At 36.5% G+C, this 14,345-nt stretch overlaps 1 protein-coding gene across 1 annotated transcript; it reads right to left on the reverse strand.

The window, feature by feature from the left end:
* Positions 1–485: 485 nt before the first annotated feature.
* On the reverse strand, positions 486–10,679 carry LOC107100266 (DNA topoisomerase 1-like). The gene is made up of 21 exons (XM_015398694.1): positions 10,529–10,679; positions 10,098–10,122; positions 8,506–8,602; positions 8,313–8,424; positions 7,774–7,826; positions 7,592–7,681; positions 7,438–7,510; positions 7,242–7,333; positions 7,043–7,158; positions 6,833–6,954; positions 6,613–6,735; positions 5,591–5,778; positions 5,368–5,512; positions 5,140–5,283; positions 4,843–5,028; positions 4,687–4,755; positions 4,481–4,595; positions 4,207–4,334; positions 1,900–1,994; positions 1,636–1,785; positions 486–1,507 (listed from the first exon to the last, which is right to left on the reverse strand). The coding sequence occupies exons 1-21, from the start codon at positions 10,559–10,561 to the stop codon at positions 1,405–1,407; spliced, it is 2,259 nt and encodes a 752-aa protein (XP_015254180.1). The 5' UTR covers positions 10,562–10,679; the 3' UTR covers positions 486–1,404.
* Positions 10,680–14,345: the final 3,666 nt, after the last annotated feature.

A 14,345-nucleotide genomic window follows, 5' to 3' on the forward strand; every position in this document is an offset into this window, starting at 1 on the left:
TTGAAGATTGAGTAGAAGTGGCCCAATCAGAATCCAAACTTAAAACTGAGAAATCATGGCAAGCCTACAGTATCAAGTCTTTATACACAGTCAAATCCAAAGGTAGATTTGCAAAGCTGGTGGAGAATTACAACAATTAACCTGACCTAACCTAAATATCAGGCTTTAAAAAAAAAAAAAAATAAGTGGAAAAAGGGGATTTACTAAAGACAAGTACAGTATATCAATTTGTAGGATTTTATTTTTTTTTTCCCAACCTACAATGAGTTTAAAATTCAAAACCATGAGCAAATGCTATGACAAAAGGTAAAACATGAATAGGATGTTGACTTTACAGCAGCTCATATCAACTTTCCTATCATAAGTGGGTTAGAGTGGAATTGAACAATATTTCACATTAAATGTTACATCATTCTTAATCACAATCAAAACTTGCCTGCTCTCATTACAGCTTGGGGACTTCTATTATTCAACAATTAGTTTTATTGTTGTTGTTTTTTTTGGCAAAGTTAACATACCTCAACACATTTCTTCACCGACTTTGAATCTGTGACGTTCAAGTAAGAGATATGGAAGTTGGAAGTATTTTGAACAACAGCTAAACTACCTTAAAAAAAATAAAATCATACATATGCAGAGATTGAGAGGATGCTGCTAACATGGAGGGAAATGAGAGAAAATGATGAGTTCACATTTACAGTGAAGTAACAGAAAAAGTCCCTGATAGAAACTGTAAAATAATATATTCACATTCTGCTTGCCTAAGTAAATATTGACATAGTTGCAATATTTCCCCTTTGCCTGCGCAGACATTCCCTCTCTCTCTCTCTATCAACATAGTCCAGTTTAAAATAATCACCCAGACAGATTTTGCCGCTGCAGCGCCTTGGTTACACACAAACACACACACACATGCTCATGATTCCACTTTCATCGAAGGCGTGTGGGTGCAGTTAAGGATTTCTTTTTCATTTTACTTTCTCTAACAAAATATAGAATATATCAATAATACATGGTCGGGCTAAAATACAGAGCAAGTGAACAAAAATAAAATGGTACAAAGCATTTAGAGGTTTTTTTTGCGTAACACAGAAGCGATAGGACCACAGAATTCAAAGCACTGTCAAGTTTTGTCCCTGAGGAGGGACAGAGAGAAAAGTCAGGGAGTCTTCAAATTACTGGGACTATGCCTCGACTCTCCATTGTGGACGCAGTTCAGTCTCGGTACCAGACGCTAGATCAGAGGTTTCTGGATATCCACAAAAATGGCCTCATTTCTTCCATTATTCCCTGCACAAGCTTTAAAATTCCTCGTAAGGTTCTGGCCACAGCGAAATTTATGAAGGCTAAAAAACACAAGTAGTCAATAAAAAAAACGTCCATCATTGATAAATAAACCAGGATTTAAAATTCATAGTCTTCGTCAGCCATGTCAATTGCCCAAGCAAATTTCTCACGCTGAGTTTTATTATAGATCTTCTCAATGGGAACACCCCATTTCTTACACCTAAAACAGAAAAAAAAACAAAAAAAAAAACATTTCTTAAATCAACAAAGAAGCAGTTTAAGTGAACTACATTCGGTAACCCCAGCTATGCTGGTTTTACAGATAAATACAACCCAGTGTGATCTTACCAGGCCACAGAAATGCGTGGGTCCAAGTAGTTGAGTTTGGAAGTCCCCAGGGCAATCTGCTTGTTCTCTTCACGATCAGTTGCCTGAACCTCCAGCTTCATCAGCTGCTCCTCTATCCTCTGAACAGCCTTTCTCTTGGTTTCTACTGCCCTGCAGAAATGACACAACAGGGGCTTTAGTAAAAATTATGCCAATTTTGGTCTCTGTATCAAAAGAAAAACATCTGCAGCAATAAACATCAAGAAGAACCCATCTGCTCCTTACTTTTTGGATTTTTCATCTCTCCGTACTTTGGCATCAGCCTTAGCGCTCTTTAGTTCTCTCTTAGCATCACATAGCTGATCCTTCTTGGCATCGATCTGACAAACAAAAGAAAACAGTGTTACAACTACAACAGGAGAGGAAAAAAATATGGTAAAGATTAAAATCCTTGACACCCACCCCTTTGGTGCAGTAACAGCCAACTGCTTCTCACTACATGCATGTAACTGAACTAGTCCATTTGTATTACCAACTCTTCAAGCACAACATCTCAGCAAGTAGGAAAAAAACCAAACACAGTGGTTTCAGAAAGCTGGATTTACTGATCTAAGAGATTACAAACTATGGGTCTTCAAGTTATATTAAGTTTTAAGTCTAAAAGGACCCTTATGATCTGTCAATCACGTTTCACTACTATCGTTTAAGGCCTCCCACAGAAATGACAATGGGTCACAGATAAAAAGAATTAAATCCCTCGTACAATTATATTGAAAAACACTAATCTAATGCACTTTTATAGAACATATCTACTTTACAGGACACTATGAATATACAACAAAGTATATTAATCTATATTAAAGTAATTGACCTATTGTTTTCTCACTGGATTTGTATTCTTTATTTCCCCCCCCAATCATTTCTTATAATTCTTGCCTTCCTCCAATTCATAAATTTTTTTATTTTTTAAAATATTAAATGATTGTCACCACTTATTTTCTCACCCTGTTAAGCCGCTGATATAAAAGCCCTTATTGGCGTTATGGCAATGCAACTTGCCAGGGGTGGTTACTTTAGCAGTGGGAAACAAGTCGAAAGCTTTAATCAAGTTAATTATAGGGTCTGTTATTAATCAGATTATAATTGAACACCTTAATTCAACAACCTTTTTTCCTCCACATATACGAGTACAATGACACATTAAATTCTAATCCACTATTTAGTTTATCTAACGGAATGGTGGCACAGTATTCTGCCTAAATTGTGTAATTGTAGCTTTTTTGTTCTTTACCTTTTCTTATTCAAGTCTTTAAAATTTCACAATGCACATATTTATATGCATTTCTACCTGATCATTTCATTTTAAGTACGTTTAAACATTTAATCCAAATATAGAAAGCCTGTTTGAGCCTTTCTTATCAAGTAATTTTGTGAAAGACAATTTCTACTTCACTGGAGTACAACAGTTTTAGTAGTACTATTAATACATTTTACAGACTTCACTTTATTTGACAACATAGGCAGAATAAGGCATCCTGACCGTGTAGCCCTCCACCCTTCCTACATAAATTATATTAGACATAATGCTGACATGTCTTCGCTATTAAACGTAAACTATAAATGCGGCATGCACAAGTTTTTCCATCAAAAGACAAGGATCAACTCATTTGACTAAATAAAAATGGAATTATGAAAGCTAGTCAAGGAAGGTCAATATGCCAAAACTTTACTGTAACATAAAATATTTACTCTGGATATAGTTCAGGCATTGCAATGGGAAAATCATTGGTTTACACTTTGCGAGCATGGACAGTCAAGTGCACAGCTGATGTTAGAAACTAATCATTTAAAAGTTAGCTGCACACAATGGCAGTTTAGTTCAGCTCATGCACAACCAGCTGAGTAGAGTTTGTTAAAGTTCAGTATGTATGAAATCAGACTGCACACCAGTCTTCCTCTCCAGTGTGATAGGCAGCTGTGTGCTGAAATTAGGTGGTACAAGAAAACAAAACACACACAAAAAAAAGTAAAAAAAATAAACCATAAACTACAACAGGGAGTTCCCTCTTCTCACTACTGGGCAACAGGCCTCAGTGGTTTGCAGTAAAATACCCTACTGGTCTCCTTTCAACCATGTAAATAATGCAAGTAGCTACTGGAGTCACTAAAAGCTAAAGTTTTTCCAAATGCTTGCGTCAGTCAATGTCACCTTAAAGCCTCTCAAATCCAAGCATTCAAATTGCAGATTGTAACTATTGTCTTCCCTCTGGTCAGCACAGGTAGTAGCATTCACACTAGTATTGCAATGATGCAACTAAATTAGGGAAATGTTTAATTTCATCAAGGCTCCCTTTAGCTTACAGCAATTCACATTTATTAGCATTATTCTTATCACTAACCAATATTTAGGTCTTTAACTGCATTTTATTTCAATTTTTGTGGTTTATATTTATGTTTTATTATACTTGCCTGCATGCTCTATGTGCCATTAATCATCTCCCCTATACACTGTGAAAAGTGCTCTACAAATAGCCCAAATGAAATTTAAATAAACAACCTTAAAGCATGGGAGGTACTCCCAACCACATCTACCTTAGCCTGCAGGTTCTGCATAGACTTCTCAAATGTCTTTGGAGGGGCTCTCTGATGGTTACACAGAATGGCCACAGCCCTGTTGGCCCGGTTGTAGGACAGGATCTTAGCTGGAATGTTGTCGTCAGCTACAAAGATAAGACAGGAGATCTCAGAAGGCTGAAAGCAAAAACGTAGAGCTCATACAGTGAAAGCATGCACTCCATTTAACATGCAAAAAAAAGAAAGATTAAAGCATCAAAATCCTTTAAGTGTTAAAAACGTTATTACACACCAGTAGTGAGCTCCTTCAGTTGTTGCTGCAGGGTTATTGAAGCGTTATATGTACGGAAAACTTTAGCAGTGAGACCATCCATCAACTCCTGAAGGTGCTTGTTCAGAATAGAAGTCTGCAAGAAAATCAATGCATCTCTTTATGGCTGCAATGAAAGCTCCTGGTTTTCCAGAGCAAAACGGTTTGAACGGGAAAATATGGCTTACGTTTAGACGATCAAAAAGGTCATCATCAGGTTCTTTGTTTTCCATGAACAACTGAAGGTTCTTGAAAACCTAAAAAACACACAAATAGAAGAAAAGTTATAAACACAAGCAATGGATAAAATTAAATCCCAGTTAAATTAGCAGACTCATCCTCACCCTTTTCTCCACAGGGACCCTGTTGTAGTAGCGGATCGAGTCTTTACCCAAGAAGTCAAACTCCACCACATACTCCTGACCTTCATTTTCTGGGTGCAGTTTGAGATGTTCGACTCTTAGGGAGCAGCAGCCCACCGTATCTGCTGTTTCACCTTCTTCTTTCTCATTTCCTGCTCTCAGAGCCAGCTGGTGGAAGGAGGAACGCGTTATCACACCGTTTACTAATGCCAACAATCAAGCAGTTATGATACATAGAAAAGGAACCGTTCACACTCTCTAAACCAACCTGATGCTCACCTTGTCAATGAAGTAGAGCGCCACGGCCCTTTGTCTGACTCTCATCTCCTTGGACTTCCAATCTTCCCGGTACTGTGCCCTGAGACGGTCCACACACTTCTTCAGTCGACGAGCCGTTTCATACTTCTGCCAATCCTTCTCCCCCTGAACACAATAAACAAGAGTTAACTTCTGAACCTATGAGAAGAACAGAATGGGGTTTTCAGAAATGGTCTTTAGTGCACCTACCTTGATTCTGGAGCTAGGGTTCAACATAATGTACTTGGTGGAGCCCTGGATGTTCTCTGTCCACGAAACCAACCAAGTCACTTTGTTGTCGTGGCGAACTTCTTTCCATTTAGTGCCCGGAGGAGGTGTGGGGTACTTTGAGTCCCTAAAACAAGGACATCAAGCTAAGCATCCAAACATTCCCCGGCAGTCAATGCATCAAACCATTAATAAAATCACACACTTGCTACAGTTTATGATGATATCCTCAGGCCTAATGCGCCTTTTGAGCATCCCCATTTTTGGATGGTCTCCTCGACCACGAAACAGGCCGGGCGGCTCAATGCGGAAGTTTGCGATGCGCTCCTTGTGGTTGTCCATAATACAGAAACCGTACTCCTGCAGGATTCGCTCATTTTCTTCTTTTATTTTCTTTAAAAATAAATACAATAGAAACAAACATTGGAAAGATGTTTTTTTTCAAACAGAGAAGTACTTTAGAATGCTATAAAAAAAAAAATCTGTGGATTATTATGACAGAATAACACTGATCATCTAAATGTGAAAAACAAAGACAGACTATGGTAAAATTTTTATTGGAACCAGCTCCATACACCCTGTATGAGATCAGCTAAACTCTTCTCTACATCAATGGTTTTCCATAATAGCCTATTACCAAATTAATGTAGGCGGGGTCATCGTGTCCAGGCCATATACAAATAATGAAACAATCAAAGACCTTCTACACACTTTAATGCTTTTAATCACAAGTATAGTAAGGAGGAGATAAAGGGTGTGAACAGCTAGAAAAGGCAATCTGTATGACAACAGGAGAGAGGAGCTGTAAAAATCTAAAAGGAAAGGAGCAGCGAGCGTAAGCTAATGGTTGCAATATCAAACGATTTAACAGTTGAAGAAAGGACTTCTATTAATGCATGCATAACTGTTGACTCCACTTCCCGGCAAATCAGTCAATTTTCAGTCAGACCCCGTAATGATGGAGAATCATCAGAAAAGCTGGTGTTGAAAATATTAACTTTTCCATGTAAAGGTCACAAGGAAAGAAAAGCAACTGGACTAGAGCTTCATCACATGGCACAGTGTAGTAACTAATGAGTGCCTACAGATCAGACTGAAGTCACTGCAGAAGGAAAGGCGCCTAAATAGAGGCACATCTGATCAACTAGTCTGTTAAAATACACAGCTAGTCTTGGCCACAAGCTGGTTCTTTTTTTTTTTAACCTTAAATCTTATAAAGTGTCTTACCTGTTTTTGTTCTTTTGTCATGGCTTTCCTTGCTTCAGACTGAGCTTTAAAATACTCGCTCATCTCAGTGAAGTTGCACTTATTCAGGTCTGTTATTACAGATTTTTCCTCAGAAGTCATTTCCTGTGTTTACCAAAGACAAAGCAAAGAGTGTTAAATTAGGAAGAAAAAAAATAATCTCAGTGGTTTATAATTAACCCAAGCTAATATTCCCCCTCACCTTTCTCCAGTCCTTAAAGAAATTTTTACGGAAGATATCCTTGGTAGTGTACTCGTGGTCCAACATCTTAGAAAAGAAGGTGGCCACTTCCTCCGCTTCTTTGCTCAGCTTCATATGTTTACCTGCAGTGAGACTTGAATTTTAATAAAATGACGTAATCTAGATATGTAATACCAGAACATATGCATCAAGGGTCGACTACTCACATACCATCATAATAAAACTTGACATTGCTAGGCAGGGGTTCATAGGGTGGGGCAAACACTGGTCCTTTGTGTTCGAGGAACTTCCATTTGACACCATCGGTGTATCTCTCTTCTTCCCACCTGGACTCAAATAATGCATTTAGTTATTATTCAACATGAAGACGAGCATGAAGAAATCTGAATGCTAGTTGGTGTTAACGCACCATTTCCACTTCTCCTCTGGTTCTTGCTTTGCTTTCTTCTTCCCATCAGTTGCTTCTCCTTTTTTGCCTTTTGTTTTTTTGGATTTAATGTCCTGAAATAAGGAAGTGAAAGTATTTATAGTATACACCAAAGATGGAGGATAGTTCACAACTGCAATCAGGCTTCCCCTGTAATTTTCTTAAAGCTTTGGCTCACCTCATCCTCTTGTTTCCTTTTCTTGACCTTCTTATCGTTTTCTGTCTTTATCTTCTTAGGCTTGAATTCCTCTCTGAAACAAACACTACGTTAGAAATCTAAAGGACCAACCATTCAACACTGGGACGAAGGCCTTTAGATGTTAGAGACGTACTCGTAATCATTGTCCCTCTCTCTTTTTATAGATTTCTCATATTTAGGAGAGTGGTAATCATCATCTGGCTCAGACTTCACATGTGGTGGGCTGCAAAGAAAAAAACAAACAAAAAACTTAGTCAAGTCACTGCGTGAGTGATGTAGCAGATATTCTGGAACTAAGATTTAAACCTGACAAACCTGGCAAAGCCGTTTTCCTTTTCTTTCTTGATTTTACCATCAAGGGACTTCATCTGAAATGAAGAGTATAGTTTGCCTCCATCATCCTCATTTTAACACAGAAGTCTTTGTTGGGGGAAACCTTGTCGTTCTACTATAAGCATGACTTTTTTTTGAAATATGGAAGCAGAGCAATGCAGTGTCTTTCAGTCCCCAGGACACAACATCCTTAATGTTTTAGTAGACTCTGTGCTTCAACATACGTAGATTGACTTAGCTGCTTCAGCAGGTTCCTCTGATGTACGCTTTATTTCATTTAAGTTGTGTTCGATTATAGAAGCTTTTCAGACTGACTTCCTCTGCACTAAAGATTTACATCAGTCAGTCTTTTGCCAATAACTGCATCTATTGTTCAACTCTCAAACAAAATGTGTCAGTTTAGGTGATTTTTCCAATTTAGACAAATAGGATAAAAAAATAAAATAAAAAAGCTGGATAACAAATCTAAAAAACTATAGTAGGCCAAATGTCTTGAGTGTCCATCCATATAGTTCACTTACCTTCTCCTCTTTTCTCTTTTCCTTGTGCTTGTCTTTGTGTTTGTCTGTGCTGCCATCTTTGTGCTTCATTTTCTCCTTTTCCTTGTATTTCTTCTCCATGTCCTTGTGGTCACTGAAGTAAAAGAGACATAAGTCTTTTGAACTACAAAAACCACATCATTGCTACCAAATTTGGGAGAGACCGTTGCTCTACCTGTTGCCATGCTTTAATTTCTCCCGTTCCTTGTCCTTCTTGTGTTCCTTATGTTTATACTCCTTATCTTTATACTTGTCTTTATGCTTATGAGAGTCTAAAAAGAAGAATACTGCATCACTTTCATAATTATACATAACAATTAAATTAAAGATGAGCAATTTCTAGAAGAAATGTTGACTGCTGCCGAATGTAACTAGCTTTTACGAAACACTGAAAGAAACTGATGAAGCAGTCTACAATTCAGTCAAACTGCCATTATTAAAAAGGTGAAAAAAAATGTAAGGATTTAAACTGATTCCAAAATAAAGATTTTTTTTTATAAAACCTCCATGTACAAGCTATAAAACAGTTATTACATTGTAGCACAGCACTGCCTAAAGCCTGTCAGAGTCTTTTAGTGGACTGTATGAATTAACGGACATGTTCCAACAGGCAGCTAAACGAGATATGTTTTTAGGGATTTCTACCACAAAACATCCATTCAAATACCCTGCATTTACCAGTTTGTCTAAGGATATCTAACAAAAGAAAAAAGGATTTTTTAACATGAATACTCCAGATCTTTTTAACAGTGGATCTCCCTGGAAGCTGTCTAGTTCATAAACTGTATCAAAAGGAGAGGATAAAAGTCCAGGTATTATAGCAATACACTTAACACAGCTAAATAAGGTAAATATTACAACAGTTTGTTATTAAATTTAACCAAAGAAGGGATTCAAAACATATGCAAATCACTATATTAGATTGTCCACCATAAAACGTACTAATAATCCAGCCATTTAAGTCTATATTTGGACTTAAACAAGCAAACATTTAAAAACGAATTATACATGCCTTATAGCAAAAAATAATATAAAGCTCTTCAAGTGTATGGGTAGATTCAGTTTAATTGCCTCAACTCTTAAAGGAATTACTTTTAACGAAGCAAACTTCACATATCGTCTGGTTCCTAAGCTTTATTGCTGTGGGAGTATTTAATAAAGCTTAAATCACTTTAAAGAAAGCTAAAATTAAGAGAGTTAGTAGTGACATCTTCAGTATTATTCCAACTTAAAAAGATCACTTTTAAACCATAAAGCCTAGAGTTCACGTAAGATAAAAGCAAAATACGGAAACGATAGATCAAGTGGAAAATGTCTACTGTTAGTAAATCAATTTTTAGCCTCTAACCTTAGCTTTTCTCCTCCCCAAACCGATCCACTCTTCACAGCCTCAGTTCAGGCCGCTAACACCAAAAAAGAAAATGGCGCAGAGACTAAGTCCTCAACCCCCAAACCCTCACTTTCAGATAAGAATTGTGCCGCTAAGCGCTCACGGATATCAACTTCTGAGTGAACTGACTAATAAAAAACCTCAAGCTGCGTGTCAATATTGATTAAAATCTGGAAAATGACAGGCGAAAGGGCTTTAACGAGGCCTCGCTTTTGAACAATAGAGGCTTGTGAGTGAGACAGCGGACTTAGTCTCTGGACGCCATTTCTGTCCTCTACTGAAAACTATGATAACGTTACAAGAACAGAGTTTAAAACAAGAAGGAACGGAACGAAAACTTTTTTTATTAACTTTAAGCTATGTGTGATGAAACTTACCATTGACTCGAGAGGAGAAGTCGATCTGGAAAATGAAAAAAAATGTATGTTACATTAGGCTAACTAGCCGGCTACCCAACTTTGAACTTGCTCAACAGCAGAGCGACAGTTAGCCAGAGTGCTAGGCTAGCTCGCTACGGCTATCACAGCTTTTAATAAACAACACAATTACCTAGTCTTCACCCTCCCTACATTTACCTAACAAAGAAAATAAATGTTTAACTGGGTTTAGCTATTAACGGGTATCCCCGGAAATATGAGACACTTTAAACAACGAATGGAGGTGTTAACGGGACACAGCCGGCCGGCTATTGTGCTAGCTACTAGGCGATCTCCACTCTTACCCAATGTACCCTGTCAAACCAAGAACATACACGGCTCTAACCTGTACCATATACACTCTATAACATTAGAATATAAAACAGCAATACCTGGTCCTCGTTATGGGAATGGTCCCCACTCATTTCCTAGGCCTTGTACTGCTAAAAACAAATTTAAAAAGTGAGAAACGTGTGGATATCCGCACACAAGCTAGATGCAAGCAGAATGAAGAAAAGGTAGGGTTGTGTAAGAGATTAAGTCCCAGTTGTGCACTGATGCGCATGCGCATTAGTTTAAATGGTACTCAGCTACGTAGCTCCTCCTCTTCTGAAAACGTGTTGCTGTTGAGGCTCTTCGTGGAGAGAGGAGGAAGTCCACATATTCAGCAGAGATCATGCCATAAAACGGCAGCAATCTCTCTGTTTTTTTTTTGTTTTTGTTTTGTTTTTTTAATTGAAGAATGAAAGTATTACAAGGCATATCAAAACAGTTATACAAAGTTGTAAATTGAATATCTTAGGAAGCTGAGCAGGGTATGTAAAATATAAAAAATAGAATCATACAGAGAACCTGTATACAATAATAAAACAAAAATAACAGATCGTTGAACAAAGTAATTAAATAAAAAACAAAAAAAAAAAAACAAAGTACTCTTGAATTTTAAAGTAAATTCTCAATATATTGCATCATTGATTGGGCTTTAGGGTTTTTACAATGGGTTAGTAGGCCTACTTCTTTTAATAAAAGCATCTCACTTATAAAAATATTGACAGATGGGGTAATTTTTTGAAATCGACACTTATGTATGAAAAATTTGGCCAAAAGAATTAAATTGTTATTACCATAGTTTGATTCTCTATCCCCCGTTAAAAAAAATACATTTTATTATATCAAAATTCAAAAGTGGTAGCAATCTCTCTGTTACTCTCGGTCGTGATATTTCCTATGTGTGACTTTTTTAAGTGAATCATAATAATAATAATAATAATAATAATAATAACAATAATGTGCCTTTATGAAAGTGGTGCTGATGTGGTGTTCTCATACACACCTTTGAAATCTTAAAAAAAAACATGAAATCCTAATAGGTCAACATATGAGGAGACTATTATGCTGTTGGTTTAAAGTGTTCCTTTAAATTACTGATGATCTTTGGGTGTTGAAAATTACAAATGAAGCATATTTTTATCTGTTAAGAAGTGAGAAGGAGAGCACATTTTCTTTACTTTAGTCTAGTTTATGATTTTCTGTTTTAAAATGCAGACCACTTGCTTGCATTTATTTGGTTTACAATCCAGCTCAGAAATTTAAATAGTTTAAAAATCAGCATTCACCTCTTCACATTTTGTGGATCCAAATAAAATGTTGTTTTTGCAAAGAACAATAAATAATTGAACTTTATTGAAATTTACCTCTGCATTTAACCAATCCCCTTGGGGAGCAGTGGGCTGTCATTGAGGGGCGTCCGGGGAACAATGTGGAATTTAGGGCCTTGCTCAGAGATCCAGAGTGGCAGCCTGTGTGGGGCTCTGACTCAGTACCTCCAGATTCCAAGCTCTACAGTATGTCCTAACCACTAGGCCACCACTCCCCATTAGAACGACAATCATGTGATATAAAGATAAGAAAGAACAATGATAAGAGTTTGTAATCTTTTTTTTATTAGTATTTTATTGTCTTTTCAACATTATAAATCTTACAAGTCACACACACATAAGAAACTTTAAAACTAAGAAACTTTAGTCTAAGTTGACTGTCCATAAATGCACATACTCATAAGATGACCAACATTCTTAATAACTAAAGACTAAATTCAAACTGACCTAACAAAAGGTTCAAAATAAAGAATTATCACTTGACATTTAGTATCAAACCAGGGTGTGTTATAAATATACTTTATGGTTTTCTTGCTTATTCCACTTCAATACCTCTAACAAAATAACCCTTACCTCTCAACAGCTCACAGGCTTCATACCAAGTCAGGTCTGTATTGGAACCCTTCCAGACCTTATTACGATTACTCCAATCTTATTGATGCAGTTAATTTCTCCATGACATAAATATTTGATATCAATCCATTCTTCCACTGTAGGTACAAAATTATTATGCCATCTTATGGTTATTGTTTTTCTAGGAGCCAGAGGTAGTATTCTCAAAATGTCGTTGTCCTCCCAGCTCTTTTTAGATTTGTTCTATCAATATTCCCTAGATAGTTATTTTCAAAGTGAAAGGGAATTTTAATTGTTATATCCTCTTCAATTACTCTGATTATTTCAATCCAATATTGCTTTATTAACGGGCAACACCCGAATATATGAAAGGGATGTGCGTTTCCAGCACAAAAGGATCGCCAGTACTGGGTATCCCCATATTTTCTCTGTGCTAGAGAAGCAAAGAATCTTATAGTGTTTTTCAAGCCATACTCTCTCCAAAATAATGAATATGTGGTTTTCCATTGATACTCATTAATCCTCTCCCAGTCCTCCTCTAGTACCTCAATATTTGCTTCCCTTTGCCATCTTGCTTTCATGCCCTCCAAAGTTTTATATAATTTGGAAATTACTCTTTGTTTTCATCATTGATTTATAGGCTTCAATTATAACTGTTATGATGTTTGGCCATGTTGATTCTGGATTCCCTTTTCTAACTTATTGTCCTAAATAACAGAATTTGAAATCGAATGAGTATTTTGGCTTATTCACAATTAAATCTCTAATTTTAAACTACATATACGTAGCTAAATTAATTAACCCTGCCAATTTTTGGTAAGGATGAGGTCAAGGCATTTTCAAATAGGTAATTAATCTGATGTTTTCTTTTGAAAGCAAGTTCTGATGTCTGTTTAGGATCATTGTCCCAATGGAACAAGAGGAAGGGGGATAGGATACTCAGGAACACCTCAAAAAGTGCCTTGCCTTGTTGACTCCTGGTTATCTAAGTTAACCTTAGATCAAAAATGATCAAACTGGTCCAACTGGGTTTTCCAACAGAGAAATCTACCCCAAACATATTCTAAAAATGCAAATTACACTTAAAATGCCCCAACCTTTTGAAAGGTTTAATTGCATTGTCAAAAGCAGGTTCACTCCCAGAAAACGCATTAAATTCCATCAATAACTTTAAAAAACAGCTTCTGTCATGATATCTGATCACTTGTTTCAATGATGGCTACACAACATGTGTGGTTTCTTGCAAATAAGAATTATGCAATTAGTGCAGGTGTATGTAGATTATTAACCTTTTATGAACAAGTTTGAACATGTGTTGATTAGGAAAAAAATCCAAATGAAAACATGTGTTGAATTAGTAAACGTTATCAAAGGTATATGAGGTGTAATCACCCTGACTTTTTTTTAACACCCTTTACATCGGCCTGTGTTAAAACCATGTTCTAGGGGGCCCCAATAGTGGGCATCAAACAGTTAACAGAAGAAAAAAAATATCAATGGAAGTTTTTGCATTTCTAACCTCTATCTTTACTCATATTTCTAAAGAAATTCTTACCAACCTGGACTGAAATTGTCAAAATAATTGAAACTGGTCTAAACTCTATACATAACTAATTAACATGTATACAAAGGTGAATTTTCTTCAAGTAGTTTTGCATAAAAAATACAAAATCAAATGGTTTGTCCTTATGTCTGTTAATGGGGCTTGACAACTGTACCTTTTTTTTAAAATATCTTATTTAGTGTAATTATTGATGATGCAAACATAATTCTGTCCACAAGAGGGAAGCAGAGAAGTCACTATTTCCATCTTTCCATTTTGAACAAACAATCAGAAAAGCATAATCCAATAAATGGTCTCTGCAGAAGAGCCAATCCAGTATTTCCAGCTTTGCCCTGTAACCTTCACAGCCAATCAAAGAAGTATATTTCCAAAAAATATGTGTCCTTAACTTTGCTTCACAATCATTCACTATCC

The sequence above is a fragment of the Cyprinodon variegatus genome, unplaced genomic scaffold (assembly GCF_000732505.1).
Source record: "Cyprinodon variegatus isolate N-32 unplaced genomic scaffold, C_variegatus-1.0 Scaffold29, whole genome shotgun sequence".
NCBI lineage: Eukaryota > Metazoa > Chordata > Actinopteri > Cyprinodontiformes > Cyprinodontidae > Cyprinodon > Cyprinodon variegatus.

Coding starts and splice junctions, on each gene's coding strand:
- LOC107100266 (XM_015398694.1), bottom strand. CDS start 10,561: ATGAGTGGGGACCATTCCCATAACGAGGACCAG. Junction 5,513..5,590: donor ATCATCATAAACTGTAGCAA/GTGTGTGATTTT, acceptor TCCTTGTTTTAG/GGACTCAAAGTACCCCACAC. Junction 5,284..5,367: donor ACCCTAGCTCCAGAATCAAG/GTAGGTGCACTA, acceptor TATTGTGTTCAG/GGGGAGAAGGATTGGCAGAA.